The following is a 22,238-nucleotide window of genomic DNA, read 5'->3' on the forward strand; positions in this document are numbered from 1 at the left end:
GTCTTGCTCCCAACAGATGCCTCACATAAAATACGTTTTTTCCCTTCCGTCACCATTATATTGAACTGGGGAGGGGGTAATTATCTCTCCCTCACCTTTCCTGGCATTCAGATGCTGCCCATATATCAGTGTTGATTCCCCCATCTTAGATGCCTAGAGAGATGTTCCTGCTGGCTGGAAGTTTGCTTTCTGGTTCTCATGGGCACTTTTCTGGCTCTCTTACAGTATAGCGTAAGCACTGTCACCTGCGAAGGGAGCCCCTCAAGGATCCAGACGCACTCCTGGGCATGTGGCGGGCACTGAGCCGAGCGGAAGGCGGCCACGCTCGGAAAAAGGCCAGTGGTGGAGTTTTCTTTTTCCTTTCAGCTGTGGTTTTGTGGTGCTCACCAACCTCCATAAGAAAAGGGGGGCTTTTCCAGAGCTATACTCAGAACTACGTCCTTTCCCAACCAAACCCTATTCACAATTCTTCTTAGTAGTAGCTTCCCTGACTATCAAAGCACTGCCAAGTCTCATGTCTCTCTAGTGACCCTTAACTCCAGTAGCATATGTTTCTTAACTTACCCTTTATCCTCCGTGCTCTCCTTTGGATCTTCCCTTCGAAGCCAAGTTTTAGATAATGTTTTTGCCTAGTGAGGTGAGAGGAGAGAAAGAGGAGCAAGGATAATGATAGAGGGGAGCAAAAGACTAAAACCCCAGAGAATGAGCTAGGGAAGGAGGGCAAAGGCTTTCTTGGAAAGGAAGTCAGAGGATACCATTTTGTGCTGGATAAGAGTATACTCAGGAACCTGTAGTCAGGGTGAAAACCCAGGTTGACAGAATGGGTTTATCTTACTTCATCTTGGGAAAAGAAACCAGACAAAAATGGCATTAGAAAGCTAACTTCTTACAACCCATTTGAATGTCCCCTTTCGGCTTAATTGATTGTAGATTGAATCTTAGTTTAATCTGAATTGTTGTTTTCAAAGCAAGACAAAATAAAACAGCTGTGTGTGTCGGTGTTTCTTGTACTTTTCCTGCCTTAACCATCCCAAAGCAAGTTATTCAGCGGTTCTTTCTAGTTTATGTTAAAGACACCAATCAGCAAAACTGGAAATCCCCCAATACACACTAATATAAGTAGAATTTTTACTACCTAACAGAAATCAGTGGACAGGAGCAACCATATTGATCGTTTAAAACATGTGAGAGAACTTGAGGGGTTTTTTTCTGGCTTTTCCTTATGTGCGTTAGTTTTAAAGCAGAGTTCACCACACCACCGCTATCACTCCTTGTAAATAATTCTTACAGCTTTTAAGTAAACTAAAGTTTTATGGTATGAAAATCTTCTATGGTGACTGATATCTCTGTATTTCTAATGGGCATATAGTCTAGGCAGAATAGGAAATACAGTAAACAGGAAATACTATTAAATAAATAATAATTGAATTTCACTCTTACATCCCCCTATAACCTAATGCAAGTGAGTTCTTGGTCTTTGAAATTTTGGGATTTCCAAACTAGAGCTGATCATGTGACCACTGTTTTTGAAACTGTGGGAGCCTGTAGAAAAGAAAATCTGTTCTGTTTATCCAGTCTTTAGTTAATGGTGATTATAGTCTTTGAAGATTTTCTTTCTCATCAGTGCTTTTCAGCAGAGAGTTATATACTTGAACTTTCAAGCTTCTTCTTTCCTGTGTGGAGGAAGTAAGCTTTCAGAGAAATTTATCTTATGATGTTTGTTGTAAGTACAGATCCCCTGGTTGACTTAGGTTTCTGTGCCCCTCATGGATCTTAATCTTCTGATGATCTCTTACTCTCACCATCCCTTGCAATCTCAGTGATGCATGAAGCGAAGTGATTAGTGGAAATTGGGGTGTGATCTTTGATGATCTTGATACTAGATCTTGTATTAGAGTGGATAGCTCCCAGCTATTGTGATCGTTACCAGAGTACTACCTACCTTCTTCTGGCACTGGTATGGAAGAAATGTATTCACACTACCCTTTTCTTCCAAAGGAATAGACTTGATATTCTCAGGTTCATGAGAAAGGACCCTCAAATAGTGGCAAGACTTAGGTGTAGTTTGCCTGGTCTTCATGCTATAATGATTCTTCTAATTGGTACCAGTGTTGACTGGTGGAAAATGCATGGTTCCTTGTCCGTTCTGTGAGCCTTAGTGTTGACCCTATAACTGTAACAGTATCTGTGCTTTCATTGAAAAAGTAATTATTCAGATTTTTTTAAATTTTAAAGTCCCACCTCAAGTTTCAAACCCTTTCAAAAACTCTCATTTTTATACCTCAGTATCTTTTCCACATTGTATGAGTAAAGATTTTGTTCATCTTGATCCCATTTTAGTTTGTCTCTATAGTAATGATCCAAAAATTGTGCTCTTGCCAGGAATATTAAAACCCATATCATAATGGTCCATGCAAAAGTTGAAATACGTGCTTTACAAGAAGATACTGTATGAGCCATATAATTTATGAATATATATAGATCATCCTTAAAGATGTCACATAATTGTCACAGAACTGATTGACTATTTCCAGGGATGCTAAACCTGGGTGGACAGTAACTTCTAAACAGACTAGGGGTTATAAAGTTAGCATCCATCATCACACTAAGTATCTGAAGTCAAAGGAAGTGGGGGTCCCTTTACAAGTGCTCTTTTCTCCCTTCTCCTTCTTTAATTGGATTTCATACATGCATTTTAGAGAGCTTTTTTACCATTAAACTTGAACTTTGGTTGGTATCCACGAGGTCTTCCAGAATTATATCTGATTCATGTGTTTTAGTCCATTCTGAAGGTTGACTCCCATATCTTTAGGTTGTAGACACCTACTATTTTTCCCATTATAAATAAGTTTAATATGTACCAGAGTCTGAACTATCTAAACTAATCCTGAGAATTAGGATGGACTTCAGTATTTTTAGAGGTAATTCTGCAGGTTTGAAGTGTTTACTTGTGATTTAATCACTTGACTAAATGCTTTAGAGAGAATGTGGCTTCTTTCATGGTGTTCTTGCAAAAGTACTCTTTCCTGAGTGAAAAGATAGGTGCCGTAAGATTGTGTCAAAAACTGCAGCTTGGGGCACTGGGTGGCTCAGTCGGTTAAGTGTCTGACTCTTGATTTTGGCTCAGGTCATGGTCTCCCCGTTCATGTGTTGGGGCCTCGCATCCTGCTCTGTGCTGACAGAGCAGAGCCTGCTTGGGATTCTTTCTTCCTCTCTCTCTCTGCCCCTCCCCCGTGCATGAGTTTCTGTATTGTGTGTGCACTCTCTCTCAGAATAAGTAAATTCACTTAAAAAAAAAAATACAAAGAAACCCTGCAGCTTAAGCGCGTAATGAGTGAGGAATCGATGGATTCAGTAAAGAGGCCAGACATAAAATGGAAAAATCAGTAGCCTTCATATAAAAGCCTAGAGGATGTAAAGTGGTTTTTAAAAACCCATTTACAATAGCAACAAAAAAGATTAAATACTTAGGAATAAAATTAATAGGAATTGTAAAGGAACCTATTGGGTGAAACCGTTTAAACATTCCTGAAAGACTTAAAAAGTAGATTTGAACATAACTGCTTAACGAGTATGGGTTTTAGGATGATGGAAATGTTTTGGAATTAGGTAGAGGTGAATGTACTAAGTGCCACTGAGTTTTTCATCTTAAAATGGTTATGAATTCTACCTCAATTTAAAAAATATCTTCCAGGGCACCTGGGTGACTCAGTCGGTTAAGCATCCAGTTTGGCTCAGGTCATGATCTCATGAGTTCAAGCCATGCCTCGGGCCCTACACTGACAGCACAGAGCCTACTTGGGGTTCTCTCTCTCTCCCTGCCCTTCCCCCACTTGAATGCTCTCTTTCTCTTTCAAAATAAATAAACTTTAAAACATATATATCTTTCAGAGATATGTATTAAAGCATTTACAGAGAAATGGGTGGGAAAAGTAGACTTGAACAAATGGAAAGACATATGCTATCCTTGGATAGGACAACTCAACATTATAGATGAGTACACAAGTTGATTCTAAAGTGTGTAGAAAAACAAACACGGAAGAGTAGCTCCAAAAATACTGAACAGGAAAAAGCTCTGACGAGGGACTAATTCTACCAGATATTAAAACATCTTATAAAGGCTCTATAATTAAAATAAACAGAGTGGCACTGGTATGTGAATACACAAATAGAACTGTGGAATAGAATAAGAAGTCCGGAAATAGGCACAAGTACCTATGGAAATTTAATGTAGATAGAGGTGACATCTCACTCAAGTCATTGGGGTAAAGGTGGACATTTTTTTTTTTTCTTCTTTCTTTTTTTTTTTTTTTTAAATTTTTTTTAATGTTTATTTATTTTTGAGACAGAGAGAGACCGAGCATGAACGGGGGAGGGGCAGAGAGAGAGGGAGACACAGAATCTGAAGCAGGCTCCAGGCTCTGAGCAGTCAGCACAGAGCCTGATGCGGGGCTCGAACTCACGGACCGTGAGATCGTGACCTGAGCCGAAGTCGGACGCTTAACCGACTGAGCCACCCAGGCGCCCCAAAGGTGGACATTTTAATAAAGGGTACTAGGACAACCGGGTAGGTATTTGGAATCAGATCAGTATCTCATACCATACAAAAAAACAAGTTCCAAATAGATTAGAAACCTAAAAATTTAAAACGTGAAACTGTACAGGAGCCGCCTGGGTGGCTCAGTCAGTTAAGTGTCCAACTTCGGCTCAGGTCACAATCTCGCGGTTTGTGGGTTTGAGCCCCGCCTCAGGCTCCGTGCTGACAGACAGCTCAAAGCCTGAAGCCTGCTTCAGATTCTCTCTCTCCCTCTTCTCTGCCCCTCCCCTACTCATTCTCTCTCTTTCTCTCGCTCTCTCCCCCCACCCAAAAAAGTAAATAAACATTAAAAAAAAGTCAAAAGACAGCTGAAAAACTGGGAGAAATTTTTCATAACATATACCCAGACAAAAGGATAATATCCTTAATATATAAAGAACTTTTTCTTTCTTTCTTTTTTTTAATGGTTTCGAGGTTTGGGGGCACCTGGGTGGCTCAGTCAATCGTCCAACTTCGTCTCAGGTCATGATCTCAGTTTGTGAGTTCTAGCTCCTCGTTCTAGCTCCACGTCAGGCTCTGTGCTGACAGCTCAGCTTCCGATTCTGTGTCTCCCTCTCTCTCTGCCCCTCCCCTGCTCGCATTCTATGTCTGTCTCAGAAATAAACAAATTCTTAAAGATAGTTTTAGGGTTTCTGTTGTTGTTGTTTTAGAGAGAGAGATCACTAGCAGGGTAGAGAGGCAGAGGAAGAGAGAATCCCAAGCAGGCTGCATGCTCAGCATGAACCCAACATAAGGCTCAGTCCCAGAATCCTGGCATCATGACCTAAGCCAAAGTCAAGAGTCTGACTCTCAACCGACTGAGCCACCCAGGCACCCCAGCATAAAGAACTCTTAAAAACTAGGGACTCTGTTTCCCTGTTTGTATCTGGGAAAGAAGAATGGGATGAGGGTGCTATCTAGAAGGATGGGGTTAGGAGGGAGTAACCCAGAGGACCTATGGGTAGCAGGAAAGGGTTTGGCCTGAAAATCAAGGTGCGAAGAGATGGTAGATGGGGTTGTCAGGAACCTGCCATGCAGCTGTTTAGTGCCAGGAGTCAGCAGCACCTGCAGATGGATCCCGGCTGCTGCCCAGCTTGCTCACTAGACTCTTGGGAGGGGAAAGGTGAGTAGAGAGGTCCCAGGAAGCAGGCCTCCTGGGACTCAGGAGTGGAGATGGTGGTTGGAGATAGCCCCCAGGCCACCTCACTGGGCCTTTCTCAGTCAGTTACCGTCTCTGGACTTGGAGCACATAGGGAACCGTGAGCCCTTGACCCTTGCTGCCAAGGAATGTCCTGTCCACCTAGGCCAGGTGAAAGCTGGCTGAAGGCTGGAGCAGGTGCTGAAGCTGTCCCACCAACCCTCGACTTCCCCTGCCAGCATGTCACACCATCACTCCCTCAAGTCACCAAGTAAGCCTGAATGTGAAATGCCCCTTTTTGGAGTAAGGGAGCAGGAGGCCACTGTGGCAGAAACTGACCTAAAGGCAGACCTGGAAGAAGCAGAGGTGGTGGGGGACCTGGGGCCTAAAGCCTGGGCCTAGAGCTGGAGCAGATGGCAAGACTCCAGCAGCTGTACTTGCAGGCGCAGAGGCCCCCAGGGAATCCTGAAGCGCAGGAGGAGAAGGAGCCAGGCTGGGCCCCCTCACCTCCACCTCTCCTGCCCCGGGCGAGTGAGGTACACGGACTATTCAGCCACACACAGGAGACAGCTTTACCCCTAAAGGGAGGGGTGCCTAGTACCAATTCTCCCAGGCTGTTAGAGGCCCCAGCAGAACTAGCTCACATCTTTTTATCCTCCCAGGAACACAAGCAGGATCTCTCCCACTGGAACGAGGTCAGGGTCCTGCTAAACAGGATCCATTGGAGGAGTCTGAGACATTTTGAGTCCCCTGCCCCTCCTGATGGCCCACCCCTAGGACTGAGTCAAAGTATGTTCCTAAAAGACCTCAATGCCAGCCCCTCCAGAAGACCTTTATGCCATCACTTGTGGTTAAGAAGCAACAAGCGAAAACCTTTGTGTATGCTGAGAACTCCTGGTGCAGGGATGTGACCCCGCATGGAGGGGTGTGCATTGAAGTCTTCTTCCTCACCCTTTGCCCTGTTTTGCTGCTTTGGGGTACCGACAGGAAAAGCTGCTCATGCTCACCCTTCTCTCTGAAGAGAGGGCTGGATCTTTCTCCTCTGGGCAGCCTGGCAGAGGAACCCTGGTTCCCTGAGAGGCTCCAAGGTACAGCAGCCCCTGGGCTCCTTGCTGGTTGCCAGAAATCCCGGGCCTAGACAGCGTGAACTAACTTACTCATTATGAGTCCATGGAGAGTATTTGGCGTGGAGATCATCTGGGGCCTAGTGTTTTGCAGATGTATATTTAAGCAGAATGATATGTGTATCTCTATGAGTCTGTCACTGTTGTGAACTGGCTGGATCCAACCATCTTTTCTGAATCATACATTCAAAGAGTTGGTCTTCTGGGTGAGGTAACTGCAGAAGGCTGGAACTAACCTTCATTCCTCAGTGGGCAGTTTGTAAAAGTCTTGTTTTCCTCCTCATAAGTCCATGGACAGCCCCAGAACAGAGAATGGTACTATCTTGGGTGCCTCTGCATTGAGTCTTGCCTATGGAAAATAGCCCCTGAAGACTGAACCTGGAATGGAAGGATCAGGGACAACATGGAGAGTAGCAGAGTCAGCTTCAAGGTCTGTCTTCAACTGCTTTGGTCCATAATAGCCTTTACAATCAGACCTGAAACCAGAGACTCAGACTAGTTTTTAGATGTTGACAAAATCTGTTAAATTTTCTGAGCCATAGCTCCCTACTTAATCTCCCCAATGATTTAATACCTGCCTACCTACCTCACAGTCTTGTTATGAAGATAAAACAAGATTAAAGTGTAAAAAAAATTTTTTTTAAGGAACAAAGGACCAAAAACCCAGTAGAAAAATGGGAGGGGGATATGGACAGACAGATCACCAGCCCCCCCCCCCCCCGACAAAAAAAGGACTCAAACATACAAATAAGGTTTATAGTGGTTAGAGAAATGAAACAACCATTTCTTATCTGTCAGACTGGCAAAATAGTAACACATTCTGTTGGTGAGGCTGTAAAGAAACACTCTTAACATTACTAGTGGGAATGCAAATTGGTACAGTCCTTTTGGAGGAAAATTTGGCTATACCTAACCACACTGTATATGCACTTACCTTTTGATCCAGGAGACCCACTTCTGGGGTTGAAGGTACACCTTCAACAATATAAAAATGCATATTGTTTACTGCAACATAGTTTATAAAAGCAGAATATTGGAAGCAATGTAACTGCCTAGTTATATACATTGATACATTATATACATTCATGAATAGGACAGTGGTTGATTCAATAGGTTGATTCAATAGGTTGAATAAAGTACATCTATACAATGGTATGTTATGCAGCTACAAAGAAAAAGAATGAGGAATCTCTGAGCTGATGTGGAATGATTTCCAGAATATAATGTTAATTGAAAAAAAAAGTACAGAGGCGCTGGGTGGCTCAGTAGGTTGAGCATCTGACTTCGGCTCAGGTCATGATTTCACAGTTCTTGGGTTCGAGCCCCGTGTTGGGCTCTGTGCTGACAGTTCAGAGCCTGGAGCCTGCTTCAGATTCTGTGTCTCTGTCTCTCTGTCCCTCCCCTACTCATTCTCTTTCTCAAAAATAAATAGTAAAAATATTTTTTTAAAGAAAAAGTATAAAAGAATATAATAAACTGTTTGTGTAAATAAGAGGACATAAAAAAATACACCTGTATCTGCTCATTAATGCAAAAGAAATACAGGAGAGATAAACCAGAAGCTGATTGGTTACATGGAGTGGGTTGAGAAAAGGTGGAAAGAAGTTAATAGGGATGTGGATGGAGCGACACTTCTTATAATACTCCTTTTTGTGTAGCTTTGATTGAGAATTGTAGAAGTATCCCTCAAATAAATAATTAAAATCAAGCGGTAGAGGGGGCCCAAAATGGAAGTATTAACAAATGAACCTGACCGTATTACAAATGAATAACATAAGTATCATTGGGTGTTGGGAGAGAAAAGAATCCAAGTAACTTTGGAAAATAGTGTGTGGTTTGACTGCATATTGTAAAATTAAAGTCAAAAAGAACTATTCACAAAAACTGTACTCCAGTTAATACATCTGTTTTTTCACAAGAGTATGAGTTAATAGTTGTAATTAGTTTATGTGTATACTAAGATTGAAATGAATAGGCAAACTTATTTTAGAAAATGAGAGCCAGAGAAAAAATTACATCAGGAAAAGAGGAAAAGTAGAATGAACCTTTGTATTGACATGGCATTGGATCTGAGGTGTCAGTAGATGGATGGTTGGGTGGATGGATGGATGGATGGATGGATGGATGGATGGATGGATGGATGGATGGCAGGCAGATGGATGGGTGGATGTGTAGGTATACGTTAGTATACATACATAGATTTCCTCGTGGTGTTCTCTGAGAAGGCCTAGGAGCAGTGACACCCCAGTAGCATTGAGCACACCTAGCATCCAGATCTTGGTTTCTAAATAGCATTCCCCACTAAAATAAACACCAGGGCTTACGCAGGGAAAATATAAGATAAGCCTAGAATATCTTGTGATATCAGAACAAAAGGCAGTGCTGTAAAAAGGATGGGAGTGTAGAGAAGTATACAGGACCCAAATGAAAGGAGTGCCAGTGGCCTAAGTAGAATGATCTGGGCAGCAAAATAATGATAGTACTGGCTTAAAACTATACAATAAAATAAATAACATGAGTCCACACTGGTGTAAAGAAATAATTGGATAAAGAAAGGAGAAGGGACAGTTCCTCATTAGAAAAGAATTACAGTTAATAAGAGTAAAGAAAATAAATATGAAAGCACCATTAGGCAAACAACACAGTGATAATGTTTGCCAATAGGATCTACAGATGGATACTAAAATCAATGTGTGAAAGTATAAGAAGAAACAAGATATTATAATCTCAAAGTATCTCTCCCGAGATTTTTATCATTAAAAGGGAAAAACAGTACCTTTACAGTAGAGAAACCCAGTAGACTGCACATTATCAAGTAAGTGATCATGGTTAACATTTCCAGTAACTTTTCAACATTATGTATTCCCTGATAGGATATTCTGAGGGCACAGCATCACTTCTCTGATATTTTTGTCTAAAATGAGTAACCTCAGTCTAATCATGAGGAAACTTGGGTCAATCACACATTGAGACACATTCTACAAAGTAACTGATCATTACTCATTGGAAGTGTTCTGGTCATAAAAGACAATAAGAGAATGTCATGCATTAGAGGAAACTGAAGAGACCTGACAGCCAAATACAACATGGGATCTTGGATTGGATCATGAAGCAGAAAAAGGACAATAAGGGAAAAAAACTGGTGAAATTCCAGTCAAGTCTGTAGTTCAGTTAATAGTATTATACCCATGTTAGTTTTTGGTTTTGATCATTGAACCACAATTGTGTAGGTTGTTAATATCAGAGGAACGTGAGTAAAGGGTATCCATGAACTCTATGTACTGTTTGTCAGCTTTTCTTTAAGTCTAAAAATGATTTCAAAATAAAACATTTAAAAAATACATAGACATAGATCATTTTCAGTAGCTTTTAACCTGTGTACTTGGATAAGCCTTGAACATGAAACACTGCATGGGTGACTTTTTCTTGGTATTAAGCTTTTCTTTTGCATAAATATCCTTTGGATGGCTATTTCAGTGAAACCCAATTGTGATAGTTAGAATTCACCATGGAAAGTAACTTTAGTTACAGAGATAGGAAAGCCAAACAGTGTACTCACTATGGGCAATAAAAGCAATACTAGCACAATTTATTATTTTATTTTAATTATAGAATTTTTGTTTTTTTTTTATTAAAAGAACTTCTAAGATCTATTCTCTTACCTTAGCAACTTTAAAATATATAATACAGTATTATTAGCCATAGCTGACATGCTGTACGTTACTTCCCAACTTATTTAAATTTTTTTTTTTAATGTTTATTTTTGAGACATTTTAATGTTTATTTTGAGAGAGACAGAGAATGAACGGGGGAGGGTCAGAGAGAGAGGGAGACACAGAATCCGAAGCAGGCTCCAGGCTCTGAGCTGTCAGCACAGAGCCCGATGCGGGGCTTGAACTCACAGACCGTGAGATCATGACCTGAGCCGAAGTCGGACGCTTAACCGACTGAGCCACCCAGGCACCCCATTTAATTTTTTTTTTTAATATTCCTTTTTGAAACAGAGAGAGAGACAGAGACAGAGCATGAGCAGGGGAGGGGCAGAAAGAGAGGAAGACACAGAATCTTAAGTAGGCTCCAGGCTCTGAGCTGTTAGCACAGAGCCTGTCGCAGGGCTCAAACCCACAAACTGCGAGATCATGACCTGAGTGAGCCGAAGTCGGACGCCCAACAGACTGAGCCACCCAGGTGCCCTACAGATCAGTACTTTTTCTTCTGCAGCTTCTTCACCTCTCTTAGCCTTGATAAAATTTAAGAGAGTTAGGGCCTTGCTCTGGATTAGTCTTTGGCTTAAGGGAATGTTGTGGCTGGTTTGATCTGTCCAGACCACTAAAACTTTCTCCATATCGGTAATAAGATTGTTTCACTTTCTTAACCATTTGAGTGTTCACTGGAGTAGCACTTTTGCTTCCATTCAAATACTTTTTCTTCGTATTCACAGCTTAGCTGACACAAGAGGCCTAGCTTTCAGCCTCTCGGCTTTTGACATGCCCTCCTCACCAAGCTTTTTCTAAAGTGTGAGACATGCACCTCTTCCTTTCACTTGAACCCTTAGAGGTTATTACACGGTTTAATTTGGTCTAATTTCAGTATTGTTGTGTCTGGTGGAATAGGGAGGCCCAAAGAGAGGGAGAGAGAAGGGGAAATGGCCAGTTAGTGGGGCCATCATAACACAGCATTTTTCAATTAAGTTCACCATCCTATATGGACACTTAGTGTTGCCTCAAAACAATTACAGTAGTAACGTCAAAGATCACTGATCACCATAACAAATATAATAATGGAGGGACGCCAGGGTGGTTCAGTCGGTTGAGCGTCTGACTCCTGCTCAGGTCATGATCTCACTGCTTGTGAGTTCGAGCCCTGTGTTGGGCTCTGTGCTGACAGCTCAGAGCCTGGAGCCTGCTTCAGATTCTGCCTCCACCTGTCTGCCCCTCCCCTGATTGTGCTCGCTCGCTCTCTCTCTCTCTCTCTCTCTCTCAAATATAAAATAAAACATAAAAAAACATATATATATATATATAATGGAAAAGTTTAAAATATTGAGAGTATATATATATATATACATATATATATTCTCTCAATATTTTGAATATATATATATATATATATATATATAGGAAAAGTTTAAAATATTGAGAGAATACCAAAATGTGACATAGAGACACAAAGTGAGCAAATACTGTTGAAAAAAATGGCACCGATATACTTGCTTTACACAGGGTTGCCCCAGACCTTCAATTCATAAAAAAAACTCAGTATCTACAAAGTGCAGTAAAGCAAGGTGCAATAAACAAGGTATGCCTGTAGTCCCACTTAATTTATTTTTGCTTTTGTTGCCTTTGCTCTTGGTGTCAAATATAGAAGGTCATCGCTAAAACTGATTTCAGGAAACTTAACACCTATGTTTTCTTTTAGAAGTTTTATGGTTTCTGGTCTTACATTCAAGTCTTTAATTAATTAACTTTGAATTAATCAAATAGTAAATTAATTAATTTTGAATTCATTTTTGCATATGGTGTAAGAGAGTGGTCCAGTTTCATTCTTTTGCATGTGGCTGTCCAGTTTTCCCAGTATCATTTATTTTTTTTAATTTTTTTTTAAGTTTATTTATTTTTGAGAGAGAGACAGAGACAGAGCATGAGCTGAGCAGGGGCAGAGAGAGAGGGAGACACGGAATCCGAAGCAGGCTCCAGGCTCTGAGCTGTCAGCACAGACAGGGCTAGAACCCACGAACCATGAGATCGTGACCTGAGCTGAAGTCCGGTGCTTAACCAACTGAGCCACCCAGACTCCCCCCAGCATCATTTATTGAAGAGACTGTCCTTTTCCCTTGGAGAGCCTTGCCTCCTTTGTCCTAAATTAATTAACCATAGGTTTATTTCTGGGCTCTGTTCTGTTCCACTGATCTATGTGCCTTTATGCCAGTACCATAGTTTTGATTACTATAGCTTTGTAAATTAATTTTAAATCAGGGAGCCATGATGCTTCTAGCTTTGTTTGTGCTCAAGATTGCTTTGGCTCTTTGGGGTTTCTCATGGTTCCATGCAAATTTTAGGATTGTTCTATTTCTGTGAAAAACGCCATTGGAATTTTTATAGGGATTGCCACAATAACTGATTTTTAAAGTTTTTACTATGTGCCATGTGTTTTTCTCACAGGATTGCTTGGTGACTTGATACCATTATCTTTATTTTGCAGATGGAGAAACTGGGGTTTAGAAAAGATAAGTAACTTGTCTAAGCTTAGACACAGTGGCTTCAGGATTTGAGCCTAAACTTGCCTAACCTGTGGTCTTAGCCTCTTCGGCTCCCTGCAAATAGGAACGATGCACCTGTTGTAACTGGTGCACCTACCACAACTGAACACCTCTGAAAAATTACCATTCAGTCTCTAGAACAGTGCTGTCCAGTAGGAACATAATGGGAGTCACAGGTGAAATTTTAAATTTTCTAAAAGTTATATTGGGAAGGTAAAAAGAAAAAGGCAAAATTAAGTTTTAAAACTATTCATTTAACCTAAGGTGTGCAAAGTATTTCAATTTGTAATCCGTATAAGCATTACGAAAATATTTTACATTATTTTGTTTTCATACTAAGTTTGCAGTGTGGTATTTTACACTTGCAGCACATGTCAATTCTCACTAGCCACATCTCAGGTATTCAGTAGTCACTTGTAAGTGATGGCTATCATGTTGGATAGCACAGCCCTAGACTGTGAGATGTGAAAATTATGGTGCCCTCTTGGTCTTACATTCTTCTTCCTCATTTGACAGTTGACTCCCTTGCAAGTATAAATTAGATCTAATTTTTTTTAAAAAAAATTTGTAGTAAAATACACCTAATATTTACCATTTTAACATCTTTAAGTGTACACAGTCCAATGGTATTTAATATACTCACGTTGTTGCACAACTGTCACCACCAATTCTATTCATCTTGTAAAACTGACAGTCTGTAAACCCATTAAGTAACTCCTCATTTTCCCCTCCCCCAGCCCCTGGCAACTTCTGTTAAACTTTCTGTCTTTATGATTTTGACTACTCTAAGTAGCTCGTATCAAAATGGAATCATATAGTATATGTCTTTTTGTGACTAATGTATTTTATTTAGCATAATGTCCTCAAGATTCACCTATTTTAGCAGTTGTATCATATTGCAGAATTTCCTTCCTTTTGAAAGCTGAATAATATTCCCTTGTACATATATATATACTGCGTTTTATTTGCTCATCTCTGGATAGACACTTGGTTGCTTCTATCTTTTAGCTATTGTGAACAATGGTACTATGAACATGGATATGCAAATATCTCTTCAAGACCCTGCTTTCAGTTCTTTTGGTTATATACCCAGAGATGGAATTTGCTAGATCTTATGGTGATTCTATTTCTGACTTTTTGAGGAACCATTGTATTATTCTGCACAGCAGCTATGCCATTTTACATTCCCACCAGTCATGTGTAAGCATTCCAATTTCTCCACACCCTCCCCAGTACTTGTTTTCTGTTGTTTTGGTAGTAGCTATCCCAAATGAGTGTGTGGTGGCATCTCGAAGTTTGGATTTGCATTTCCCTAGTGATTAATGATGTTGAGTGTCTTTTCAGGTGTCTGTTGGCCATTATATATCTTCTTTGGAGAAATACCCATTTGAGTCTTGTGCTCATTTTTGAATTGGGTTGTTTGTTTTGTTGTTGTTGAATTTCAGTTCTCTGTGTTTGGGATATTAATCCCTTATCAGCTAAATGATTTTTTTTAGAAAATTTTTTTCTTGTTAAGTAAACTTTACCCCATCGTGGTGCTTGAACTCACGACCCCAAGATCAGGAGTTGCAGCTCTACTGACTGAGCCAGTCAGGTTTCCCCCCCCCCCCCCGCCCCCACTTTTTAGACCAATGATTTACAAATAGTCTTTTCCGTCCTGTGGGTTGCCTTTTCACTGTATGGAAGTATTTTTTGATGCACGAAATTTTTGACTTTTTATGAAGTCTGATTTATGTATTTTTTCTTCTTTCTGTGCCTTTGGTATCATATCCAGGAAATCATTGCCAAATCTAAGGTCATGAAGCTTTTGTCCAGTGTTTGCTTCTGAGATTTTAAGTGTTTTAAGTCTTATATGTATTCCCCTGATTCATTTTGAGTTAATTGTTGTGTATAGTATTTGATAAGTGTCCAGCTTAATTTACTTGCATATGGATATTCAATTTTCCCAACATTTGTTGAAAGCTGCCTTTTTCCCACTGAATGACTGTGGCATCTTTGTCAAAAATCATTTGACCATGTATGTGAGGGTTTATTTCTGGGCTCTCTATTCTTTTCATTGCTATATATTATCTGACTTTATGCCGGTACCACATTATTTTGATTACTGTAGATTTGTAGTAAGTTTTGAAATCAGAAAGTGTGAGTCCTCCGGGTTTGGTCTCTTTTTCTTTTTTTGGTCAAGATTATCTTGGCTACTTGAGGTAGTCCCTTGAGATTCTGTATGAATTTTAGGATTTCTGTTTCTGGAAAAACCATCATTGAGATTTTAATGTGGATTCCATTGAAGCATTGAAGGATCTGAATTTTAATGTGGGAGTAAGCATTGTTTTTAGTCTCTCAATATGCATTTCTTTATTTTATTTTTTATTTTTAGTAGCTCTTTTAAGGTAAAATGTGGCATACATGGAGACACACATCTCTCAATATGCATTTCAGGTTTACTGCTTACATTGCTTATTGGAAACTGTTCACTTAAAACAGTTATATTTTTAGGACTAAACCTGTTAAAGCCAGATTTTCTTATACTTAATCATCTCTTATCTAGTAGCAGATATCTGAACAACTCCTGAAATCTCACTTTTTAATTTTTCTTTGGGGTTAGATAGTCCTGGTTTTCAATTAGATACTATATTCATTGGTCTAAGAGGAAGATGTTGCCATCTTGGAAGATGCTATGCAGAGATTGGAAGAAGTGAGAGGGCTGGAACTATTCGTTGTAGGCAGCCATGTCCTACAGCCTAGCCTGTTTGTTTCTCCTACTTAGAAGAATCAATCTTAGCAGTTATCACCACTTTTAGAAGCAATGAATCAGTCCCCTTTCTGAAATCTTTCTTGTTGGCATCAGAGTTAAAGCTCAGTAAGTTGCTATGGCTTTCCTGGGTGTTTTTAGACTCAAAATAAAATTTTCTCTTTCAGAATTTGGTGTTCACCTGGCAGAGCTGACCGTAGATCCCCAGGGAGCACTGGCAATCCGTCAGGTGAGTCCAGACTGATTGACCCAATTTATAAGTAATTTCCCTTTTACTTGATAATAAAACTTTCTTATTGGAAAGAGAAAGAATAAGGCCAATTTACAAATAACCTAGGATTTTGTACCAGATTTAGATATACTTCAAATGAATGTATTAGGCCGTCTGTATGTATATGATTTGTATATATGAAGAAAGTCTTTTTCTTGCTGTACTACTTGGCTTATTCTCTTCGCAGCTGGCATCAGTCATTTTGAAGCAATATGTGGAAACTCACTGGTGTGCCCAGTCAGAGAAGTTTAGGCCTCCTGAAACTACAGAAAGGGTAAGGAGAGTTACTTGATTAGTCCACCTGTAAAGAGTGAGAGGGCCATCTTAAGAGATTGAGCTGTCACCAGTCTTTGACAACATGGGGCAATCAAAAGGCAGAAAAGGAGATTGATTGGTAGCTGGCATTATCGGCAACATGCTGTAGGTAAGAGACCTGAGTATCAGGCTGACCTGTGTTCACATTGCAGTTCTGCCTTTTACTAGCCATGAGAATATTGGAAGAGTATTTTAACCTCTAAGCTTCAATTTCTTAAATATCTAAAATTAGAATTAGAAATCCAACTTCAAAGTGTTGTTTGAGGATTAAATGAACCAATGGTTCTACTTAGTACAACGCTATGCAACCATTCTGGGCCCCCAAGAAACTCTGAGGTACAAGGTCTAGGGCAGCACTGCCCATTGGAACTCTGTAGCTACGAAGATTTTCTGTACCTGTGTTGTCTAGTACAGTAGCTACTGGCTACGTACGGGTGTTGAGCACTTAAAATGTGACTGCTGCAACTCAGGAAGTGAATTTTTTTATTGCATTTCATTTTCATTTAAATTTAAAGGGCCACATGTAGCTGGTGGCTAACGTAATGGACCGCATAAGTTTAGAGATAATAGTTGAACTCCCCAAATGAACGACTTGTCAAGTTTGTGTATTGGAATTTTTGATAGATATACGATACCTCGTGTGCGTTGCTTTTCAACACATAAACTGGATGGGACTCTACCAGTCACTTATAACCTGGTCTAATGACAGGTGGGCTTTTCTCCTCTGCAGGCAAAAATTGTTATCCGGGAGCTATTGCCCAATGGGTTGAGAGAATCAATAAGTAAGGTGCGCTCCAGTGTGGCCTATGCGGTGTCAGCCATTGCCCACTGGGACTGGCCCGAAGCCTGGCCCCAGCTCTTCAACCTGCTCATGGAGATGTTGGTGAGCGGAGATTTAAATGCAGTCCATGGAGCCATGCGAGTGCTGACAGGTATTAGAAGCTATTCCCTGGTATTGGTACTTGGATCCCAAGAACACTTACAAGAGGTTACGTGACAGAATGGCTCTGACCAGTAAGAACTGAAATTTATAGCTCTACCTGATGCTCCTCCTCCCTCCTAGTTTTTATCCCCATGTCTGTCTATCCTCCTGCTCCCTTGACTCTTTCCAGGGAATCACGTGGGTTTACTATTTCTACTACTATGAAACCTTAGCCCTTGAGGATAGAGTAATAGCATAGTAGTTGAGGATTCAGATTTCAGTTCATATTCTGGTTTTACCTTGACCCAAGTTACTTAGTCTCCTGAGAGTCAGTTTTCTTGTATATAAAATGAAGATAATAACAGTGTGTTTACCTCACACGGTCTTTTGGTAAGTTTAAATGAGCTAATAAATCTACATAAAGTGTTTCGTGTAATAACTGACTTGGGGGGCACCTGGGTGGCTCAGTCAGTTAAGCGTCCGACTTCAGCTCAGGTCATGATCTCACAATCCGTGAGTTCAAGCGCCGTGTCAGGCTCTGTGCTGACAGCTCAGAGCCTGGAGCCTGCTTCGGATTCTGTGTCTCCCTCTCTCTCTGCCCCTCCCCTGCTCATGCTCTGTCTCAAAAATAAATAAAAACATTAAAAAAAAAAATTGAATAACTGACTTGGAAGTAGTAAGCACTCAGTAAATTTTAGCCATTATGATCATTATCATTATTATACTCATTTTCTACTTAGTTCAACTAAGGCAAAGTTAAGAATAGTCAAATAGCATTCTTTATAGGAATATAACAAAGAAGATAAAAACAATATATGATTCTGACTTTCACTTGGTCAGCTTAGACCAAGTGTTTGGTATCTTTTCTTTCTTTCTGTTCTAAGAAGGTGATAAAAATACTTGAAGAAAAATACTTTAATCCAAGCAGATTTGGTGGATATCTTGTCTAAGCTTGATTAATCTATTAATCCCTCACAGAACCTGTTGCCATACAGGTATGGTCTGAGTTTCCCAGCTTTGCGAGTTCTTCTCTAATTCCTGTCCCCCTAGAGGAAGTCACTACTCTGTTTTGCCTTCAAGGAATCCTTTCCTGGACATTAGCAACCTTCTGTTGGTCTTTTGGAAATCATATTTCCCCTCTGCTCAGACAGGCTTGTGAAATGTCTGCCCATATCTTCTTTCTTTCTCTGTGACCTGCTAACTTACCGGAACTGTATTCTTACCTAGTTATGAATACCATTTCTACTTTTCTTGACTCTCAGTTTATTGAATGTGGCATCTAGTCCCAGTTTTACTAGTTCATGTTCTGTTCATGGTAAATAATAGCAATTCTCTGTCCAAAAGCAAATTCCTCATCCCCTTTTGTTTCAGACCTCCTCTTCCCACGTCTTCGCTCCCTTTTTCAACTGCCCACTATATTCAAAACATTCCTTGCTCAGATTTTCACTTCCCTGCTTATTATTTCCCTTGCTTCTCTTGTATGACTCATTATTCAGGTGACTTCATATATACTCCTTTCCATGGAATTAACCTTCTAGGATTCTTTAAAACTTCATGGTGCCAGAATATCAGTTAACAGCTATGTTTTCTACTAAGAGAAAAAGGCATGTTCCCCTCCAGTCTTCCAACACAAAGTTCAGCTTTTTAAAAAATCTAGAGGAGAGAGGCGGTTGTACATTTATCATACTTGGGATACTGTAGAACCATCATTGTGCTTGACTAAGGAAATCACTGTTCAGTGAGATCACTTTTCTGTCAGCCACAGGGAAAGAACTATGCGGGAAATGTGTATTGTTTTCTATTGGAGTCAGCAGACATGAGATGGATAGCTGCCAACCTCCATTCCCAAATAGCTGCTTCACGTATTTTCAAACAAGAATAGACTGTGTTCCAACAACAGCAACTCAGGCATGCGTGAAGACAGCAGGACATTGGTGTGTGAACAGGAGACCGTAGGAAAATGGGACTGATTCTCTTCAGTGTTTTTTAAGATACTATACCAGTCTCAGGACACCTGGGTGCCTCAGTTGGTTAAACATCCAACTTCAGCTCAGATCATGATCTCGCAGTTCAGGATTTTGAGCCCCATGTTGGGCTGTCTGCTGTCAGCACAGAGCCCGCTTCGGATCCTCTGTCTCCCTCTCTCTTTACCCCTCCCCTGCTCGCTCACACGCGCGTGCGCACGTTCTCTGTCTCTGTCTTTCAAAAATAAAATTTAAAAAACATTAAAAAAAAAAGGTACTATACCAGTCTCCCTTTAATAAGCTTTCCATTAAACTTATCTATTTTTAAATGAAAAGTAACTAACACTAATGGTGTAAAGGAAATGCAAACATAGCAGCTAAGGATTGAAATATTTGACCACAGGGGCATCTGGGTGGCTCAGTCGGTTAAGCATCCGACTTCGGCTCAGGCCATGATCTCGCAGTGAGTTTGAGCCCCACATCAGGCTCTGTGCTAACAGCTCGGAGCCTGGATCCTGCTTCAGATTCTGTGTCTTCTCTCTATGCACCCCCCATGCTCATGCTCTTTCTCTGTCTCTCAATAATAAATAAACAATTAAAAAAAATTTTTTTTAAATATATTTGACCACAGCTACAGCTTTTTCTTCGATCTCAAAGAAGTTTGGAGATTGAGATCTTCCCGGTGTCTTATCCCTTTTCTAACTTGCTGAGTGACCTCAGAAAACTTATTTGGGGAGCACCTGGGTGGCTCAGTTGGTTAAGCATCAGAATTTGACTTGGGTCATGATCTCACAGTTCATGAGTTTGAGCCCCGCGTCAGGCTCTGTGCTGACAGCTCAGAGCCTGGAGCCTGCTTCAGATTCTGTGTCTCCCTCTCTGCCTCTAACCCACTCGCATTCTGTCTCTGTCTCTCTCAAAAATGAATGAACATTAAAAAAAAAAATTTAAAGTGTTAATTGAGACTACTAGGAATGATTTTATAGGAGAGCAAAAAAATGTGATTAAGCAATTTATTAGTAGGATTAAATTAAACTACATTTTCCATAAAATTTGTTTTCGTTAATATGCTATTCATCACATTTGTTTGGACTAATTTCTTTGGATTTCTAAAGAAAATAGAACATTCATTTTATTCAGAGCTCAAAATCTATTCTTTAGGAGGAAACCAAGCTAGTAAAGAAGACTCAGTCTTGAATACATGATCTTCATATGACTTCTGGCGATTGATAATTGCCCAAAATTTGGGGGGTATATTAACCTTGAAAGTGCCGACATGTATTTCTAGTTGCAGATTCTCCTGAAAAATGTCCCAGTTCCCTAGCTCCATTTCTATAGTGATAATGGGGAATTGCCAGGAAAAGCAGCAGAAAAAGTGAACAAACACTGGAACCCCGGGGCTTGTATTTATTTCACAGTTTTAGTAACATGAGACCCACGGTCCTTCATACTTTCCCAGTGCCTTGTGCAGAAAGTGAAGAGAAAGACACAACCTCTATTTCCCTCACCTTCTTCAAGTCTCATTTCATATATAGGTTGCTTTTTGCCACATTCGTATGGTGGAAATCCTTTCTCTTCCAATGAGCAGCAACCTCTGGCTTCTAGGTCAATAAATGTCATTCACTGGGAAGAATAACATATACAGAGTGGAGTTGAAGCCGAGTAAGCCTGCATATGTTTTCTTATGCGGATCAAAACAACTCACCAAGGGAGAGTATTAAAAATGGAACCAAAAAGGGACGCCTGGGTGGCTCAGTCGGTTGAGCATCCGACTTCGGCTCAGGTCATGATCTGACAGTCCGTGAGTTCGAGCCCTGCATCAGGCCCTGGGCTGACAGCTCACACCCTGGAGCTGCTTCAGATTCTGTGTCTCCGTCTCTCTCTGCCCCTCCTCCACTCGTGCTCTGTCTCTCTCACTCTCCAAAATAAATAAATGTTTAAAAAAAATTTTTTTTTTAAATGGAATCAAATGTAAGACACCTTAAAGTGCATCTGGATGTTGACAATCAGGCATAAATTAGACTAATACAGGATTTTCCTAAGGTGACCTTACAAGGACTTTTATGCAGCTCTTAGAGCTTTTCTTTCAGTGTTTATATAAAGGTTTTTTTCTCAATCTTACATATTTTCCTGTATCTTTGTGCTATTCTCTTTCCCTTTCTAACAAATAATAATTCTTGCTACTGTTCCTTCCCCAGAATAAGACCACCAGGGCTGTGTCTTTACCTGTACGCTATCTGCTTGGGAACTGCCACTTAGAAGCAGTGTGAAAATTTTCCCACTTCCATATTTATAAAGCAGTATTTTTCATAGTACTCCGTTTTTCTTTGTAGAATTCACTCGAGAAGTAACAGACACACAGATGCCACTTGTTGCTCCTGTCATTCTCCCAGAGATGTATAAGATCTTCACTATGGCCGAGGTATGCAATCTCAGCTCCAGGATCACAGCAAGTAAGAGCTGCTTGGGTTCTGGTCAGCCTCCACATCTCATGTGGGAGACTGTTATATTTGCGGCGATCCCCACACCTAAAGACCAGAACGGACAGAGATCTGAATCTGGGTTAACCTTAGAACCTTCACATATAACTGCAGGGGCCAGCCTTTGATAAGGGAGTGAGAGAGCTGCATTGTTTCTTCACATTATGATCTCATAGCTCCTGGCACCCTGCATCCCCTGAGCACCTAGTGCTTTGTGCTCTCTCTATCCTCTCCTTACGGCATCCCGCCTCGTTACGGCACCTCAGTCAACTGTGTGGAAGCAGTCTATCACTGCATTGCCCATAATAGGTTTATAATATACTGTATATGTGTTTGATTACGTATATACAAATGGTGACTCATTCACAATAAACTATGAGTGCCCAGTGGGTAATGTTTTAACCTCCCTACTTCACTCTGCCCCCAGTCAAGGGTCTATCTTT

At 40.5% G+C, this 22,238-nt stretch overlaps 1 protein-coding gene and 1 pseudogene across 2 annotated transcripts in view; both read left to right on the forward strand.

Annotated features, from left to right (window-relative positions):
- Positions 1-22,238, forward strand: part of IPO9 (importin 9) — a 56,390-nt gene that overhangs the window by 3,704 nt on the left and 30,448 nt on the right. The window contains exons 2-5 of one of the 2 annotated variants that reach the window (XM_058700333.1): positions 16,014-16,075; positions 16,305-16,391; positions 17,163-17,364; positions 21,649-21,737. In XM_058700333.1, coding sequence (XP_058556316.1) covers positions 16,014-16,075; positions 16,305-16,391; positions 17,163-17,364; positions 21,649-21,737 — 440 coding nt within the window. Of the gene's footprint in view, positions 1-16,013; positions 16,076-16,304; positions 16,392-17,162; positions 17,365-17,667; positions 17,745-21,648; positions 21,738-22,238 lie in introns of those variants that run through there. The other variant, XM_058700334.1, reaches the window with a different exon arrangement.
- LOC131495414 (uncharacterized protein C8orf58-like) lies at positions 1,123-7,130 on the forward strand (annotated as a pseudogene).

The sequence above is a fragment of the Neofelis nebulosa genome, chromosome 15 (genome assembly GCF_028018385.1).
Source record: "Neofelis nebulosa isolate mNeoNeb1 chromosome 15, mNeoNeb1.pri, whole genome shotgun sequence".
Taxonomy (NCBI): Eukaryota; Metazoa; Chordata; class Mammalia; order Carnivora; family Felidae; genus Neofelis; species Neofelis nebulosa.